Source organism: Schistocerca cancellata, chromosome 11 (genome assembly GCF_023864275.1).
Source record: "Schistocerca cancellata isolate TAMUIC-IGC-003103 chromosome 11, iqSchCanc2.1, whole genome shotgun sequence".
NCBI classification, from domain to species: Eukaryota; Metazoa; Arthropoda; class Insecta; order Orthoptera; family Acrididae; genus Schistocerca; species Schistocerca cancellata.
In genome coordinates this window covers 28,721,172-28,739,874 of record NC_064636.1, presented here as the reverse complement: position 1 = coordinate 28,739,874, position 18,703 = coordinate 28,721,172, and the positions used below count along the sequence as shown (strand labels likewise).

The following is an 18,703-nucleotide window of genomic DNA, read 5'->3' as shown; positions in this document are numbered from 1 at the left end:
GTGTGAGAATAGTGCAAGCTGAGTATGTCATCAGTGATGCAAGCTAAATCTGTGCTGATCTGTGGGGAGAAGCTTCTTCATCTCAAAGAAAATTTTTATATTCCAATTTACAATATGCCGAAGACTTCTGCAGCAAACCAAAGTTTAGAATATTGGTCTGTAATTTTTCGGATCCGTTGTTTTACCCTTCTTATTTGGAGTAGTGACATGTGCCTCTTTCCAGTCACTTGTGTTTTTGCACTGGTGAGAGATTTTCATAAATGCAGACTAAGTAAGGTGCAACTGATTTGGGATCCCTTTTGGACACATTGAATTCTGTGTGACGATCCAGTGATGGTATATCCGTATGAGCTGTCAGTGTTAATGACTTTGTAAATGCAAATTTTTAACCTTCAGCTTTCTGTTTGCTGTGTTCTATTGTCGCACCAGACTAGTTGATGAGTGACTGAATAGATGCCATAGACCCATGTAGTGATTTTATGTAGGACCAGAATTTTTTCGACTTCTTGACAACTCTCTTTGCCCTGGTGCTGTGTACTTCCAGCATTGATCATTTTATACGCACAAATTTCTACTAACTTTTGCCTGTCGATATTTTTGCGTTCTTTTTTGTGTACAACAGTCTCTGCTTATTCAGCTAGTTCGAAATCATTTATTAAATCACTGTGGTTTTTATGTTTGTATTCCACTTACTTGGCACGCACCACTCCACATCACGATTTACAGTCAGTTCAAACTTTGCTCATAATTCTTCTATGCCCATGATAATGGAATTAAATGATGTGCATTCAATGTGTAAGTAGGATGCTAACAGCTGTTTACTTGCTGTTTCCAGCCTAAAAATTCTCCTAGCCTTCTTAATGCATTTGTTAACTGCAGCAAAAATCATCACTATGATATCATTATCTCCAACCCATGTCTCTACACTATTATGTAGTTAAAGTAAGGCCTGTTTTTAGCTACAAGGCATAAAATATTTCCATTGCATATGATTTACTGAACTAGCTGCCAGGACAAAAAATGGTTCAATTGGCTCTAAGCACTATGGGACTTAACATCTGAGGTCATCAGTCCCCTGGACTTAGAACTACTTAAACCTAACTAAGCTAAGGACATCACACACATACATGCCCAAGGCAGGATTCGAACATGCGACCGTGGCAGTAGCGCGGTTCTGGACTCAATCGCGTAGAACCGCACGGTCTCAGCAGCTGGCTGCTCGAGACAGTTTTCGAAAAATGTGTTCATAATTTCTTAACAGTAATATCTGCCCATATCTGCAGTTAATTCATGATTGTTATAGTATATAATTTGTTGGTTAAAGTCGCCAACAACTAATATCGCATGTTCTGGGTATTTCTGTGCTATTGAGCATAGACTTTCCTTTCTTTGAGTGCTTTTACATCAGTTATGATAAAATCAGGTGACTGTCGTAAATATCCGATGGTTTACATAGACTGGCCACTTGCTTCCTGATAATGTCACTCAATTTTGACATCAATTGATGCAATATTTTTGTCTGCTGCAAGGAACATTCCACTCTCAAGTTGCATGTAACCCAACTTTTTCATACATGTTCCATGCCTCGTTATATACACTCCTGGAAATGGAAAAAAGAACACATTGACACCGGTGTGTCAGACCCACCATACTTGTTCCGGACACTGCGAGAGGGCTGTACAAGCAATGAGCACACGCACGGCACAGCGGACACACCAGGAACCGCGGTGTTGGCCGTCGAATGGCGCTAGCTGCGCAGCATTTGTGCACCGCCGCCGTCAGTGTCAGCCAGTTTGCCGTGGCATACGGAGCTCCATCGCAGTCTTTAACACTGGTAGCATGCCGCGACAGCGTGGACGTGAACCGTGTGTGCAGTTGACGGACTTTGAGCGAGGGCGTATAGTGGGCATGCGGGAGGCCGGGTGGACGTACCACCGAATTGCTCAACACGTGGGGCGTGAGGTCTCCACAGTACATCGATGTTGTCGCCAGTGGTCGGCGGAAGGTGCACGTGCCCGTCGACCTGGGACCGGACCGCAGCGACGCACGGATGCACGCCAAGACCGTAGGATCCTACGCAGTGCCGTAGGGGACCGCACTGCCACTTCCCAGCAAATTAGGGACACTGTTGCTCCTGGGGTATCGGCGAGGACCATTCGCAATCGTCTCCATGAAGCTGGGCTACGGTCCCGCACACCGTTAGGCCGTCTTCCGCTCACGCCCCAACATCGTGCAGCCCGCCTCCAGTGGTGTCGCGACAGGCGCGAATGGAGGGACGAATGGAGACGTGTCGTCTTCAGCGATGAGAGTCGCTCCTGCCTTGGTGCCAATGATGGTCGTATGCGTGTTTGTCGCCGTGCAGGTGAGCGCCACAATCAGGACTGCATACGACCGAGGCACACAGGGCCAACACCCGGCATCATGGTGTGGGGAGCGATCTCCTACACTGGCCGTACACCACTGGTGATCGTCGAGGGGACACTGAATAGTGCACGGTACATCCAAACCGTCATCGAACCCATCGTTCTACCATTCCTAGACCGGCAAGGGAACTTGCTGTTCCAACAGGACAATACATGCACGTCCGCATGTATCCCGTGCCACCCAACGTGCTCTAGAAGGTGTAAGTCAACTACCCTGGCAAGCAAGATCTCCGGATCTGTCCCCCATTGAGCATGTTTGGGACTGGATGAAGCGTCGTCTCACGCGGTTTGCACGTCCAGCATGAACGCTGGTCCAACTGAGGCGCCAGGTGGAAATAGCATGGCAAGCCGTTCCACAGGACTACATCCAGCATCTCTACGATCGTGTCCATGGGAGAATAGCAGCCTGCATTGCTGCGAAAGGTGGATATACACTGTACTAGTGCCGACATTGTGCATGCTCTGTTGCCTGTGTCTATGTGCCTGTGGTTCTGTCAGTGTGATCATGTGATGTATCTGACCCCAGGAATGTGTCAATAAAGTTTCCCCTTCCTGGGACAATGAATTCACGGTGTTCGTATTTCAATTTCCAGGAGTGTATTTGAAAGCTTTCTGTTTCATGTTTCATTCATCTCTTGGTTCCATTTTTAATTTGAGTGGAGCACCTTTACTGGAGGATGGTAAATTCAAGAACTTTGTTATGAGGGCAACAGAAATTTATTGTTAAAACTTTGTCATTGGAAGTCTCTTTACTTTGTATACAGTTGTATTTTACTCTCTGCATATCGACTGAGAATCTTTCATCAAAGGACCACAAGTGATACCCAAGCCTAAAAACACACCATGTGCACTCTACAAATACTCTGCTACCCAAATAGCTGATTTCTCTCTGTTACACACTCTTGACCCATCAACAGGAGTTGTTCAATTCTCCACACTGTAATGGAGGTCCAGAAATTTGCATCCAAGACGATAACAGAACTGAAAGACCCTCTTGGGGAGACCCACCACTCTGCTTCAAAGCAAAGGACGCCAGTCAGTCCTGAGTTCAATACTACAAACTGTAATATCTGATTACACCCCTTGAGTGAGGTGAGCAGTCTTCTCTACTTCCGCCATCCAACAGTATGAACCGAGGATGGCCTCATAGACCCAGCAACAGGCATAATTAGTGCCAAGAGCCACAACCCGAAGATGACAGCTGGCCGTTGTGGCCGAGCAGCTCTAGGCGCTTCAGTCTGGAACCGTGCTGCTGCTACAGTTACAGGTTCGAATCCTGCCTCAGGCATGGATGTGTGTGATGTCCTTAGGTTGGTTAGGTTTAGGTAGTTCTAAGTCTAGCGGACTGGTGACCTAAGATGTTCAGTCCCATAGTGCTTAGAGCCATTTGAACCATTTTTTTTTATTTTTTAAGATGACTGCACCCTGCACCCTGGATACCTGTAGCTAGAGGCTCCTCCTCCCCATGGCGGACAGTGTAAGAACATGTTGCTTTCCAGCCTTGGATGATAATTCTGTAAGGGTCTGTGTACCTTCTCAGTCCCTGCTGTTTGTGCATGCTACACTTTGTACTGCTGTGTAGAATATACTCTTTATAAATAAGCTTCATTATATCAGTATCATACAAATAGAAGTCTAATTGCTAATTACAAATGCTTGAGTAACAGTGTACAGGATGCTGGATGGGAACTGAACAGGGTGGAAGAGAGGAATGTGAGGGCAGCTGAAAATAAGAAATACAAAGAAAATAATTCTTTGTTAATAGCAGTTTAGGATTTACACTGTTTTGCTCCAAGGAGGGTGTACTTATACCAAATGCCAGTCTTATGAGCAACAGAGTAGCTCACAAATTTAAAGAGATATTCATGAGGAACAGTGATGTTTCAGTGGTGAATGATGAGTAATAGCAGCAGGGACAGATGCATCTTACAAGAGGCAGTCTAAGGTATCTGCTCTGAAGGAGATCCCAACTACAATAGATGCATGGGCTGATGGCTTAATCCTCACAATACCAAAGGAGGAGTAAGGAGTAGAAGAAGTACTTTGTGACCATCTTTTGTAAATATTGTCATCTAGAGCTTTACTTTGTATTTTAAAATTTTGCAAAAAAAAATTGTTACTGATGAATTCCTCTACCTGGTTCCATAAATGTCTTAAATTTTTCAGTTTAACGTAACCCAAAAATATAAGTCTCAGTATTAGATGTCACTTTCCCCAACAAACGTCATATTCAATATTTTCAGGTTCAAGACCTTACTTGCACATCAGAATCTCTTTAAAAATTATGTTTTGAGCAAAAGTCGCCAATAATCAGTAAATTTTACTTTTTTAAATTTTTGTACAGTTGGTATAAAGAACCCCCACCCCATTTCCTTTGGTGATACATATCACTGAAAATGTGTTGATGTTGGTAGGAGTCTGCTAAAAGATTTTTCATGTACAGGACTTACTAACACATCAGCACCTCTTTAAAAAGTATGATCTTAATATAAGTGAACAACAATTTAAAAATTTAGTTTTTTAAATTTTTGTAGGATGGGTATAAAGTACCACCTGCTCCGTCCCCATTGTGAAGTGCATTATGCAAAATGCGTTAGCACTGCTAGGGTTAAGCCATCTGCCCTGGACTAAAGCTGAAAAAAGAGAGTGAAATTTACAAGTGTCCCTCTGTAGGCAAATGTGAGAGATGGTCACATGGCCTCTCTCTCAAACCTTCTGATTGCTAATTGAAAGAATACTGTGTAATACTGTCTTTATAGACTCTGTTCTGTCCATGGACTTGTTCCATCGATGTTGTGGGAAGAATAACTGGCTGGAATGACAGGGTATGGTAGGTACAATTTTGATGACAAATAAAAATATTTTAATGGAACGGCTTTGCATTCTGGTTGACAGTTAGCTTTGTGTAACAGTATACTTGAACATCGTCCACTGTTCCTCTTTTGTGCCTTTTCAATGTTCAGTGTTTGTAGATTATTTGTAAGAAAGTACGTGCGACCTTGGATATCTAGTTCATTAACTACATACACCTTTCCAGGACTTTTAACTAAGTAGTCACAAGCGTTAAATAAGTATCATGGTTCCTGATCTAAGTTTCTTTGTGAAAATCATCAATAGAAATCAGGACAAAGCTTTTGAAATGGATGTTTCAGTTAGTTGACTCTTGCCTGTCACTTATTAAATGGCATGTTTTGATTTCTTGCAGAGCGATTAAATTTCTTCACTTTTACTAAGGGATACAGCCCCATCTCATCTCAGAATCTAATATAACTAATGTTTCTACTATGTTGCAGCAAACTTCCTTAGGGTATAGACTCAGTCAATTCTGCACATTAATTTGTAGGTGTGTGAAGGGCTCCAGGTGTAACTTTTAGTGTACTGTCGCTTGTTTAAGTTGTCAAATCCATTTCATATACTTATCTGTTTGTCCTTCTGTGGATTTACATTCAGTGCTTATTCTTTTATATCTCCCAGCTATACTGGTCATGACATGTTCTTAATGTAACCGAAGTCTGTTTGCAGATTAAAACCATGTGAGGCAAATCTAAGAAGTAACTACCATAGTTGCCACAGAATCACGGAAGTTACTAATTCAGATCTTTCAGTTGGGTCAACATCAGTGGTTCACAGGCTGTTCCATAAACAGTTGGTTCTGCTGTAGGCTCCTTGGCATGTTAAATGATTCTCTCAAACAAACACACAGTAATTGTTTTCCTTCTCTCCCACTGCCATCATTTCATCAGAACTCATCGCTGCCTGAGTTTCACTATTAGTTGCAGATAGCAAAATGCGTTTTGTGATAAGAATAATTATGCATTTCGCAGTATTGTCCCATCAAGCGACCTATTGCTGTTCATTATGTTACTGTGCAATTACTAGACCATAGGGCCTAATTTTTATACTCTGATCGTGTTCAAAGTCAGAATTTTCCAGTAAATTACAATACATGTACAGCACAAATTTTTTTTCTGTTTACCTGAAGCATTGTGAATTGTTGGTGGATTTTTGAGTGAATTTATGTAGCCTCCAACTCACACTCTAGTCCATCAAAAAGATATTTTAAGGAGTTCAGATCATGGCTGTGAGTATGTCAATCCAGAAAATAATTCCAGTTTCTTCGTATCACATAGAAAGGCCCAGTTTTTTACTGTTGCTTCTGTGTGCGAAGCATACTATTCTCCAGTATGTTCTCATGAACACTAGATATTATGTTGCCATTGACAAAAACCAGTTGCCCAAGATCAAACTGGAAAAAGACAGCCATTGACCATCGTACCAAAACCTTCCAAATTTCACTGTTGGCAGAACAATTTGAGTTAAATGCCATTCACAAAATGTTCACCATTTACAACATTGTTCATCTGTGTAACGCGTCACATATTGTGACTCTTTCGTCCATAAATCCTTGTTCCACTGATCACAGACTTATGGGTGTTGTGAGCACTAAGCCCGCCTCACACAGAGTGCATGGATGTTGTGCATGACTGCTGACTAGCAGCTGGGGGTGACAGCTACCTCGCATGTTGCACCTCTCATATGGTGTACGATTCAGGGTAGAAGCTAGCTGGCTGCCTTGACTTCACGAACAGCTAGGCAAACAAGCCAGCTACTCGTCAATCTTTCTCAAACGATTGTAAGGAAACTATTCTGTAAACAAATTTGACTGTCACACATCTCATAGCTTCATTTGTCAGTTTCATGGCGAGCTGCCTATTTCGTTAACCGTTTCCACTCCAATTTCGAGTGGTGCTCAACATTCTGAATTTTTTTTTCTCCTCCGATATCGAGCCTCATTCGACACAATTTTTCGCGGCTCTTATATGCTCAATTCTCGATTCCGGCGGTAATAGGCGTCAATGGTGCTTAGTGCTGCCATGTAGGGAAACGTGTGCTAACTCAGGGTCAAGCTCTTTCAGTTAGGATGAAATGAATGTTGGAATTATTACGGTAAAGTGTGTGCACGCACAATGGCTAATTCCTCACATTCAGTTATTTCTGAGGAAAAGATTTTACAGCTTTGAAACGAATCTCTAAGTAACGATAGTGAGAATGATTTTGATGGTGAGATTGATTCATTTTTACCAGTTCTAGTGAAGATGACGATGAAAACCGTGAAGACGTGCATTTTTCTAGTGATTTAGCAGAAGATTTTTCGCGGAATGTGAAGCGAAAATGACGCTGATTTTACAGATTTTCCTTTTGAGATTCAATGTGTGGTTCTATCACTGCAACTGGTAATGTTCCATCATCGCCAGTTGGTTTCTTTCAGTTAATGTTTGCAGACAACATAATGTAACAAATAGCAGACCAAACGAACAGGTACGCTACAGCATATATTTAAAGTGACACCGCTTTCAAAACATTCTTCAAGATGTGACAAGAGAAATGTTACCAAGGAAGAAATGAAACGCTTCCATGATGTGCTATTAATATGGCATTACAAAAGTGTAAGAATTTTCCAGAATTTTGTTCAAGAGAATGATTACAGTCATCTGACTTCCTTTCAAACTGTTTTACTCGCAGACGATTTATGCAGATTTTCTGGGCACTTGATGTTCCTAATCCACAGAGTGCTATACATGTCAACATTCAGGTTCAGTCATGTCTGAGTATAGTGAAGAATGTGTTGGATTATTTGTTTTGCAAGTTTCTCGAAATTGATTGGCCATATAGGTATTTAGCTTCTGATGAATCTACAGTATCATTAAGCAGTCGTGTGTTATTCGAAATGTACTATCCTCAGAAACCAACAAAATGGGGATTCAGAGCTTATGAGATTTCGGATTTATCAAACGGTTATATTTTCAGTTTGATATCATATTTTGGCGCTGTAATAACAGAGTCATTGATTCGTTCAGACTGGAATTTTTCTGAGGGAATACCTCTTCAACTGCTGGCTAACATGAGAAATGCTACAGGACAATCAGGGTATCATTTGTACACTGACTGTTTTTATACAGATGTTGAATTAGGCGATGAACTATTGTAACAAAGTGTGCATCTCACAGGAACGATCCAGGCCAATCGCAGAAACCTTCCAGCTGCAATCAAGAAAGCAGTTCTGAATCTGAAGAAGTATGAAATAAAAAGCCTTCACAAGAACAAAATGAAGGCTCTGGCATGGTAGGATAAACGAACTGTTCTCATGCTTTCTACAAAAGCAAATAACTCACTGTCACTTATAGAAAAGAGAAACAGAAAGTGAAGAAATAATGAAACCAAATGTGATTATCAATTACACTTTGAAGTTGGGCAGCGTTGATCGATATGACCATTATATTTCCAGTTATGGTTTTCTAATGAAAAGTCTCAAGTAGTGAAAACCGTACTTCTGGTTGTTGGAGGTTGGATTTTTAAACAGCTATTTGCTGTACAAGAATCACTGCAAGAAGAACATCTTGAAAAAACTGCCTCACAAAGTACGCCATAAAAGTGCAACTTCTGATGATGAGGTACGCTTGAATGGACTGTTGTACATCACAACAAGCTTCCTGGGGAGCAAGCACAAGGATTGTGCAGTGTGTTCAGACAGAAAAAAGAAAAGTGGCAGGTGTGAAACTATGTATTACTGCAAAACGTGCACACGAAACCCAACTCTCCACCGTGATGAGTGTTTAAAAAATGTCATACATTGAAAAGTTCTGTACTGGAATATTTTGGAAATGTATTTGAATGAAAACCCACCTTTTATTTTAATGTATACCCTATCTGTTAGTCAACAGTCTCATTGTTTCCACAAACAGACCGCGCAATTCTCTGTAGCGCACTCACCACCCAGGTGGCGGCGATTTAAATGAGAGTGCTCGGAGCCACCCTGTGTCGGCCTTACCCAGTCCAAAGGGTTGATGGCCAAATTTAAACACATCAAAAAAAGTTCTGCATCACCTCGGTTCCAAGAAGTCTGGAACCTATACAGAAAATTGGAATAGAGATCAACATAAACATCATTTCTGTTCTTTTTATTGCTCGTGAAAACCATACATTGCATGTTGTACTGCCATACAGCGAGACCTTCAGAGGTGGTGGTTCAGATTGCTGTACACACCAGTACCTGTAATACCCAGTAGTACGTCCTCTTGCACTGATGCATGCCTGTATTCGTCGTGGCATACTATCCACAAATTCATCAAGGCACTGTTGGTACATATTGTCTCGCTTCTCAATAGCGATTCGGTGTAGATCCCTCAGAGTGGTTGGTGGTTCACATCGTTCACAAACAGCCCTTTTCAATGTATCGCAGGCATGTTCAGCAGGGTTCATGTCTGGAGAAAATGCTGGACACTCTAGTTGAGCAATGTCGTTATCTTGAAGAAAGTCACTCACAAGATGTACACGATGGGGGTGCGAATTGTCGTCTATGAAGACGAATGCCTCGCCAATATGCTGCCGATATGGTTGCACTGTCAGTTGGAGAATGGCATTCACGTATTGTACAGCCATTATGGCGCCTTCCGTGACCACCAGAAGCGTATGTCGGCCTCACATAATACCACCCTAAAACAGCAGGGAACCTGCACCTTGCTGCGCTCGCTGGACAGTGTCTGAGGCGTTCAGCCTGACTGGGTTGCCTCCAAACAGGTATCCGAGGATTGTGTGGTTGAAGGGATATGCGACACTCATCAGTGAAGAGAACGTGATGCCAATCCTGAGCAGTCAGTTTGGCATGTTGTTGGGCCCATCTGTACTGCGTGGTTGCAAAGATGGAGCACGCCATGGACGTCCAGAGTGAAGTTGTGCATCATGCAGCCTATTGCACACGTCCTGTGGCTGCACTAAAAGCATTATTCAACGTGGTGGTGTTGCCATTAGGATTCCTCCGAGCCATAGTCCGTAGGTAGCAGTCATCCACTGTAGTAGTAGCCCTTGGGCAGCCTCAGCGAGGCATATCATCGACAGATCCTGTCTCTCCGTATCTCCTCCATGTATGAACAATATTGCTTTGGTTCACTCTGAGACCCCTGGACACTTCTCTTGTTGAGAGCCCTTCCTGGCACAAAGTAACAGTGCCGACGCGATCGAACAGCGGTACTGACCGTTTAGGCATGGTTGAACTATAAACAACACGAGCCGTGTACCTTCTTCCTGGTGGAATGCCTGGAACTGATCAGCTGTCGGACCGCGTTCATCTAATAGGCGCTGCTCATGCGTGCTTCCTTACATCTTTGGGCGGGTATAGTGTCATCTCTGCACAGTCAAAGGGACTGTGTCTGTGAAACAATATCCACAGTCAACGCCTGTCTTCAGGAGTTCTGGGAACTGGGGTGATGCAAAACTTTTTTTGAAGTGTGTATTGCGATAGTTCAAGATTAAGTAAACTACTGCAAGATCGTCAGAAAGTGCGCAGCGAAAAATAGAGGTCGCTATGAATTTCCCTTTACTGCATATTAGGTCATATGTTGCTGCATATGAACTGTAGCTAACATATTGAATTATTACTTGAACTTAGGATATTGCCATTTATCACCAATCTCAGGAAAATGGTCTGTATGTAAACGTTCAATCCTGAAGTCGCGCACTAGTGAAAAAGCCAGAATGATATGTTTTCAAAATTCCTTGTAAACAGTTTGAAATACCGGAACAACATTCTGGCAAATGGTAGTACCCAAAGAGCAGTGTATTTGGCCATATAAATAATTTGCGAAACTTCCATATGGATTGCGATATTCAAGTGACTACAGATTTATGTCAATGAAATAATGTAATATTCTAGCGCCATCGATAGCTGATAAAAAGAGAATTATTATAGGTTTGAAATAATATTTATGAAGAAATTACAGTTTACTTTCATACTGAGAATGGGCATTTTGATAAGCTATTGACTTATCTCTAAATCAGTTACTGTTTCATCATTATGTCGCCAACTGCATTAGAATGGCGGTTAGATGAATACTTACAACCTCTTGTGTTTTCGAAAAAGATGATGATTTGATCGTGGCAACAAGGGAACGTATATGTTACTCAACACTCATCACTGATAACGTTTCTCTCAATAAAAATAAAGGGAATACAAAGACTGTCGAAAATAAATCCCTACTTCTATTGAACTTTTGTCAGAATCCTACACCTCGGTGTGTTTTTAATAATGAATGATGTGGATTAAAACTGGCTAAAGAATTTTATTTCTGTATCTCAGTTATCTGGGAAATAAGAAAACATTTAAATTTGCAAAATCCTGTCAACTACCCATCAAGGTGTAAAGGGATCAGTCATATCTGTGATGAAGTAAGTAGAAGATGTTTCTGGTGAAAAAGTACAATCCTTCATTTGGTATATGGATGAGAAATAAAAGATTGCATACCATTTCGGGGTGAGTGCTTAACAATCGTTTTATTTTCTCTAGACTGATCATAGATTAACATGCACAAAACGCAAATTCGGAGCGAACTACATTTTTCTCAGCAAACTTTCCAAAAGTCTTGCAGTTGTTTACTTACTCCTGAAATACCACCATTAACGAAGTGACACGTGGTTCGCCATGAAGCTGATGAATTAAGCTAAGAGATGTGCTAGAATAAAATTTTTTTACCGAATAGCTTCCGTGCATTTGTTTGATTAACATTGCAGATTGACTCATGGGTGCATAACGTTTTGTTTCGTCTTGAAGGTTAACTGGCATTATCTGAGAGTTCGCATCCTGTAGAACGTTATGTCAGGAGCCATACAACTCTGGGGCTGTCACAAAAAACATTGCACTGCTCACTGCAGGGCAGCTGGCTAGCAGATGACAGCCTGTAAGGGCGCCATCACGCTTGGTGCAAATCCTACTCCATGTAAGATTTGCTTTACTCTGCATAATGTTATGCATCCCTTGACATGATAAGAATCTCCTGCTTAGCAGCGTGGTGTTAAAAACATTCCTGTCATTTATCAGCATGTTGTGTCACTGACCTCTGTATTTGTAATGCTTCAGAAGTCATTTACAGTGGGTGATTGGATCTGTGACTGTTGGTTATTACAGCCACTCTTAGTGAGACAGCCCAATTCTTTTAATTTGTTGGTGTCTGATGGATTGGTGGTTGGGGGTAATACTCACACTTTCCAGTACATGTGTCAACAGTGTCTTGTGCTACAGGGGGTGACTCCTGCAGCCACACTTGATTGAAATATTCAAATATTTAACCTTAACTCCATTCTCTAATATTGACTGAAACCATTATAATGTTGTTCACAAATACTGTTTGTATGAACACATTATTGAGTGCTCAGCTTAGTAGTCACATAACTTTTAAGCCCAAAATGGTCTTTTTGCTTTCTCAGGTATGGTTTTGTGTCTATAGTTAGCTCAACAAACTTTTTTGCAGTATCTTTCAGTAGTTTGACACCAGTTAGGTAAGTTCAGTTTCGAATGAATGATGGTCAGCTCTTATTTGCATTGGCATTACATTCTAAGTAGTGGCAACTCAGTGGTATTCAGAATTTTTATGAAGGGAAAGACCTATTGCTTTTAGATGTAAATTATAAAGTTTTGCTATATTGGGGAATGAGGAGATATGTGCCGTCTTGTCACATAAAGTGTAGGAAAGTACTCTAAAATACCTCACTACATAATATAAGTTTCCCATATCCTATTTTGGAGTAATTGCTTTCTTGAGTAGTTTGTTATGTGGCAAAAGGTTAGCAGTTTCTGTGGGATATTGTTACTGACATTGTTTGCTAGACAGTATCTAATTTGTCACACAGGATGTGAATTTATATCTCAAACTCAAGCAGTATCACATGTTTAATTGTCAATTTAAGGCCTTCCACGCTGATTTAATACTGGATGGCCACTGAAGTGTTCGTGGTTCAGATGCATTCACTGATTGCTAGATTTGTGAGTTTATTTTTGGATTTAATATGAAAGTGCAGCTGAATGTAAGTATTTACAGATTCTGTGCTTCCCACTTAAAAGAAGAATATGTATACACAAATTTCAATGTGTCACTCACTATATTGACCTTTTGCACCAGATGCACAAATTGAATAACCATGCATTATAGACAACTTCGTACACACAGTAGCACATACAAATTATAGCATACCAATTACAGCATGCACTGTATGTTTAATTCTGCATAATTAATACAAATAACATACTTTATGAGGTAACCATACACATTTATCATACATTGCACTAATATCTTGTCAACTTATGACTAAATTATCTTCCATTCAGCTGGAAATTTACAGCAAGATAAGGATAGTTAATTTCTTAAAACTGTTGTTTATAATATCATCTGTTAAATCATTTATTTAAGATTTTTCTGTGTAATAATATTTGTGAAAAGTAAATGATTGTGAATTTCTTTGTACATACTTCAAATACTGTTGAGTTTTACACAAGAATTTGTTTACTGAGATTTAGTTTTTCTGTGTTCAATAAGCTAATTTCTGCAATTTTTATTTATGCTTCAGGTCGATTAAGATTGCCAGTGAGGCTGCTAATGTTTTATTAGAAGAAAAATCCCTCCAAGGAATGAGTGGTGATAAATTGCACATTTCTGCAGGTAAATCAGCAGATTTTGGCGAAAGTACAAATGCAACACAAGCATATTGCTCTCTTGAGGACAATGCATTGCGCACTAGAGATAACTACAGCTTAAAGGAAAATGAACTACAAAACTTTAAGTGTGATTCTTGCAAAGAGTGCTTTTCATCAAAATACAAGCTAATAATGCATGTGTTCATTCACATTGATGGTGTAGAGCCACCTAGACACATATGTCAAGGCTGTGGTGAGGTGTTTCGCAACAGTGGTAGCTTGAGGAAGCATTCTATGATGCAACGAGGAATTAGTCAAGCAGAATATGAACCTAACAAAATCTCCAATAAATATCATAGGCTAGAGTCCTATGAACTACAAAACTTTCAGTGTGATTCTTGCAAAGAGTGCTTTTCATCAAAATACAAGCTAATAATGCATGTGTTCATTCACATTGATGGTGTAGAGCCACCTAGCAACATATGTCCAGGCTGTGGTGAGGTGTTTCGCAACAGTGGTAGCTTGAGGAAGCATTTTATGATGCAACGAGGAATTAGTCAAGCAGAATATGAACCTAGCAAAATCTCCAATAAATATCATAGGCTAGAGTCCTATGAACTACAAAACTTTCAGTGTGATTCTTGCAAAGAGTGCTTTTCATCAAAATACAAGCTAATAACGCATGTGTTCATTCACATTGATGGTGTAGAGCCACCTAGACACATATGTCAAGGCTGTGGTGAGGTGTTTCGCAACAGTGGTAGCTTGAGGAAGCATTTTATGATGCAACGAGGAATTAGTCAAGCAGAATATGAACCTAGCAAAATCTCCAGTAAATATCATAGGCTAGAGTCCTATGAACTACAAAACTTTCAATGTGATTCTTGCAAAGAGTGCTTTTCATCAAAATACAAGCTAATAATGCATGTGTTCATTCACATTGATGGTGTAGAGCCACCTAGACACATATGTCCAGGCTGTGGTGAGGTGTTTCGCAACAGTGGTAGCTTGAGGAAGCATTTTATGATGCAACGAGGAATTAGTCAAGCAGAATATGAACCTAGTAAAATCTCCAATAAATATCATAGGCAGCCAGGTCGACGGAAGAAACAGACCGTATTACAGTCTGGAGAGAGAAAACACCTATGTGATGTTTGTGGGACGGCTTTCATAACGTCTAGTGGGCTGAAGAGGCACACATTGGTACACACTGGCAAGAAGCCGTACAAGTGTGTCACTTGTGGGAAATCGTTTTCTCTGTCTCACCATTTGAAGAAACATTCGTTAACACATACTGGCGAGAGACCACACAAATGCGATATTTGTGGAAAATCATTTAGGTCGTCCAGTGATCGCAATCGCCATTCATTAACACACAGTTGGGAGAGCCCATACAAATGTCATATTTGTGGTCAAGTCTCTATTATTTCTGAGACTCTAAAGGAAAATGAATTGTTACATAGTGATGAGAAGGTTTACAAATGCAAAGATTGTAGATCCCAAAAGTATCATATTTTCAATCCCTCTCACTGTGGCCCTTTCAAAAGGCAGGAGTTCGTCGGTAGTGGCAAGAAACGACACCAGTGTGCTCTTTGTGATAAATCATTTGCTTGCTATAGTAGTTTCAAAAGACACGTAATAATTCATACTGGCGAAAGGCCACATAAATGTAATATATGTGGCAAATCCTACGGGACACCGACTGGTCTGAAGCAGCATGTGTCAATACATTCTGACGAGAGGGTGTACAGATGCGATATTTGTGGGAAATCCTTTGTCTCCTCTGTTTATCTCAAGAAGCATTCATTATTACATACTAGTCCGAAGGTATACAAATGCAATGTTTGTCGAAAATCATTTATGACTTCTAGTGATCTCCACAGACATCGCTTAGTACATACTGTCAAGAAGCCACACAAATGTCACATTTGTGGGAAATGTTTTTCTCAGCCTGTTCAAGTGAAAAGGCATGAATTAACGCACACTGGGGAAAGGCCTCACATATGCCATGTTTGTGGGAAAACCTTTAGAATGTCTAGTGATCTCAATCAACACTTATTGACACATACTGGCATGTTGCCACACATGTGTGATGTTTGTGGGAAATCCTTTAGAACAGCTAGAGATTTGAAGCTACACATTTTCATACATACTGGCGAAAGCCCACATAAATGTGATATATGTGGGAAATCCTTCAGGACGCCTGGTGTTCTAAAGAAGCATGTGTTCATACATACTGGCGAAAGGGCATACAAATGCGATAAGTGTGGGAAACGCTTTAGGATGTCTGGTGATCTCAGGCGACATGCATTAACACATCCTGGTGTGAGGCCACACAGATGTGATCTTTGTGGGAAATCCTTTACTAGATCTAATGATCTAAAGGTGCACAAATTAATACACAGTGATGACAGGCCTTTCAACTGTGATGTTTGTGGGAAGTCTTTTCGCAGATCTAGCTATCTGAAGAAGCATGCATCCACACATACTGCAAAGAGACCAGAATAATGCTATGTTTGTGGAGAAAAGAATTACTTATTGTCATCTCAAGAAATCCTAAACAAATATCTCACAAACATTCAGTTCACTGCAGAGTCTGGGCTGGCTCAGATAATGTCAAGTAGGATGAAATAGTATGTATTAGGACAGCCAAAGCATGAATTGGTGTTCCATTTCTATAAATATCAAAGTCAGGTCAGTAGTTCATAAGGGAGACAGATTTTAGTAAAGCTTGTCATTGTAACTCATTTACTAGACATCAAGTAAAAATGGACAGTAATGAAAACTTCATCAATCCGAATTGTTGAAGGTGAAGCAAGAACAGTTTCTTAATAAATAATATGAGTTGATACAGAAAGTTGTTACAAGTGTAACTGTGAAGTAGAAATTAGAGAAATCCATCCACTTTCAAATATCTCTTTGGTTAAGAATTTACTGGTTACTAGAATTACAGTTTTTCATAGAGAGATGGGGTTGTCAGGTTTTCATTGCTATCATTGATACATTGTAGTGACAGACTTCTTTCCAGTAACACATGTCTCATATTACTCACTTATTTGTGTCAACACAACAAAAGATCTAGGGCTTAACATCTCTGTTTTTAAAAATTTTGTGCAGTCATATTATCAGTATGGACTTGGAGAATGATTAAACTCTCCTGCTATATATCAGAATTTTTTAATAAAAGCTTTCATAATTGAGTTACAGACGTGTTTTAGGTGGCATTTTTCAGGATTTTAATGCTCATTTCTGTGATATGCAACACCATATAGGTTATGATAAAATTTTTCAAGACAGTATTTAAGTGTATATATGCAGTTTCTGTCCATGGGTAGTTAGTACTGTCATAAATCATAAGGCAAGTTATAAATTAGGGATGAGAGTGTCTTCATATGTAAAAATATGAAATCAGTAGTGCTATTTAAATGTTTTAATTATTGTAATAATTTTGATAAAATAAATCTATAATTTGTCCAGTAGTAGTGATAAGGAATCGAAATTACTAATAAAAATACTTTACTTTAGTAATGGTGTATACTTTTGTAATTATTCATCTTATACTACATGATTCATAATAAGTAATTTATTTTAATGAAACAATGCATCAAGAAAATAATAATACAAATCAACCTATTTAAATAGGTTGTAAGTAATAAAAACTGGTTACAAATAGTAGGCACCCTGCTATCCTTACTGGTCCTTACAGTATACTGACATACAGTGATTAGAGCACATCTTGAGTGGGTGTATTGTAAGTAGATACTATTCAATAAGTTTATCAGATGTCTCATTATTTGAAGATTACACTTAGGTGATGCCTAACATTTCCTCCTTCTCCATGTCTGCATGTTCATGGAAATGCTGAAGTGATTTAAAATTAGTCATTAAAATGTAAAAGTTATTGGCAAACGTCTAACAAGTGAAGTTGTACTAAAGCACTGAGTGTATCTGGATATTTTTCTCAAGATGGAAGTTGACATGATGAGAATTCAGTGTTGCAGTCCATTACAGCAGTTGAATCACTATATTGTAGACATGAAAAAACTCAGAAATATATTTTTATGTATGCCCCAATTGTATCCACAAATACTTAATTGACTCAAATAAATGTAGGAAGGAAATTATGACATTAAAAAATGAACATTCTGTAAGTGACAACAATATTTGATATAATTGTACTCACTTGTTCACAGTATTTACAACTACTTCAGAAGTTGTTCTATCCTTCAAAATTTTTATTGGACTGTTTATAGTGTCTCCCACTGCTAAAAGAAAAATGAAATACAAGAAGTGTGACACATCAAAAATAAGAATTACGAAAAACAATTTCTTTTCTCCCAAAAGCTCATCACTAGAAACTAATGATGATAATGAGAAAAGTAGTATTGCCAAACATCTGAAAAATCGCTTTTAATCATTAGAGCGGTTAGAATGAAAAAGCTAATGTTTCTAACATGTTTACTTGATTCTTGGAGCATTAGAAGAATAATTTTAATGCATCAAACCACATGGCATGGTAGTCAAAAGGATGGGGCTTTTTGGAGGGTCCAAATTTGATACAAAGCAAAAGCTTGCCAGTAGTGACAGTTAGAACTGTTTTTCATTTCATGAACTTAATGTAGTTAGGGTAGTGTCGACTATTAAACTGTGTGCAACAGTTACTGAAGGAAATTGAAATAAAGGATTTCTGGAAAAAAAGAAAAACCTTAAAGAAAGCTTAAAGAAGCATACAAAGTTACTAGTATAAAAATAGATTTCTCCAAATTTGCTGAAATAAACTTAAACATTGTATGACAGCTGCTCAAAGTGGCACACACAC

At 39.6% G+C, this 18,703-nt stretch overlaps 1 protein-coding gene across 1 annotated transcript in view; it reads left to right on the top strand.

Annotated features, from left to right (window-relative positions):
- Window positions 1-17,297, top strand: part of LOC126108142 (zinc finger protein 665-like) — a 138,857-nt gene extending 121,560 nt beyond the window's left edge. The window contains exon 4 of the mRNA XM_049913387.1: window positions 13,818-17,297. Within this exon, the coding sequence (XP_049769344.1) occupies window positions 13,818-16,392 (2,575 nt within the window). The 3' untranslated portion in view covers window positions 16,393-17,297. The remainder of the gene's footprint in view (window positions 1-13,817) is intronic.
- Window positions 17,298-18,703: the final 1,406 nt, after the last annotated feature.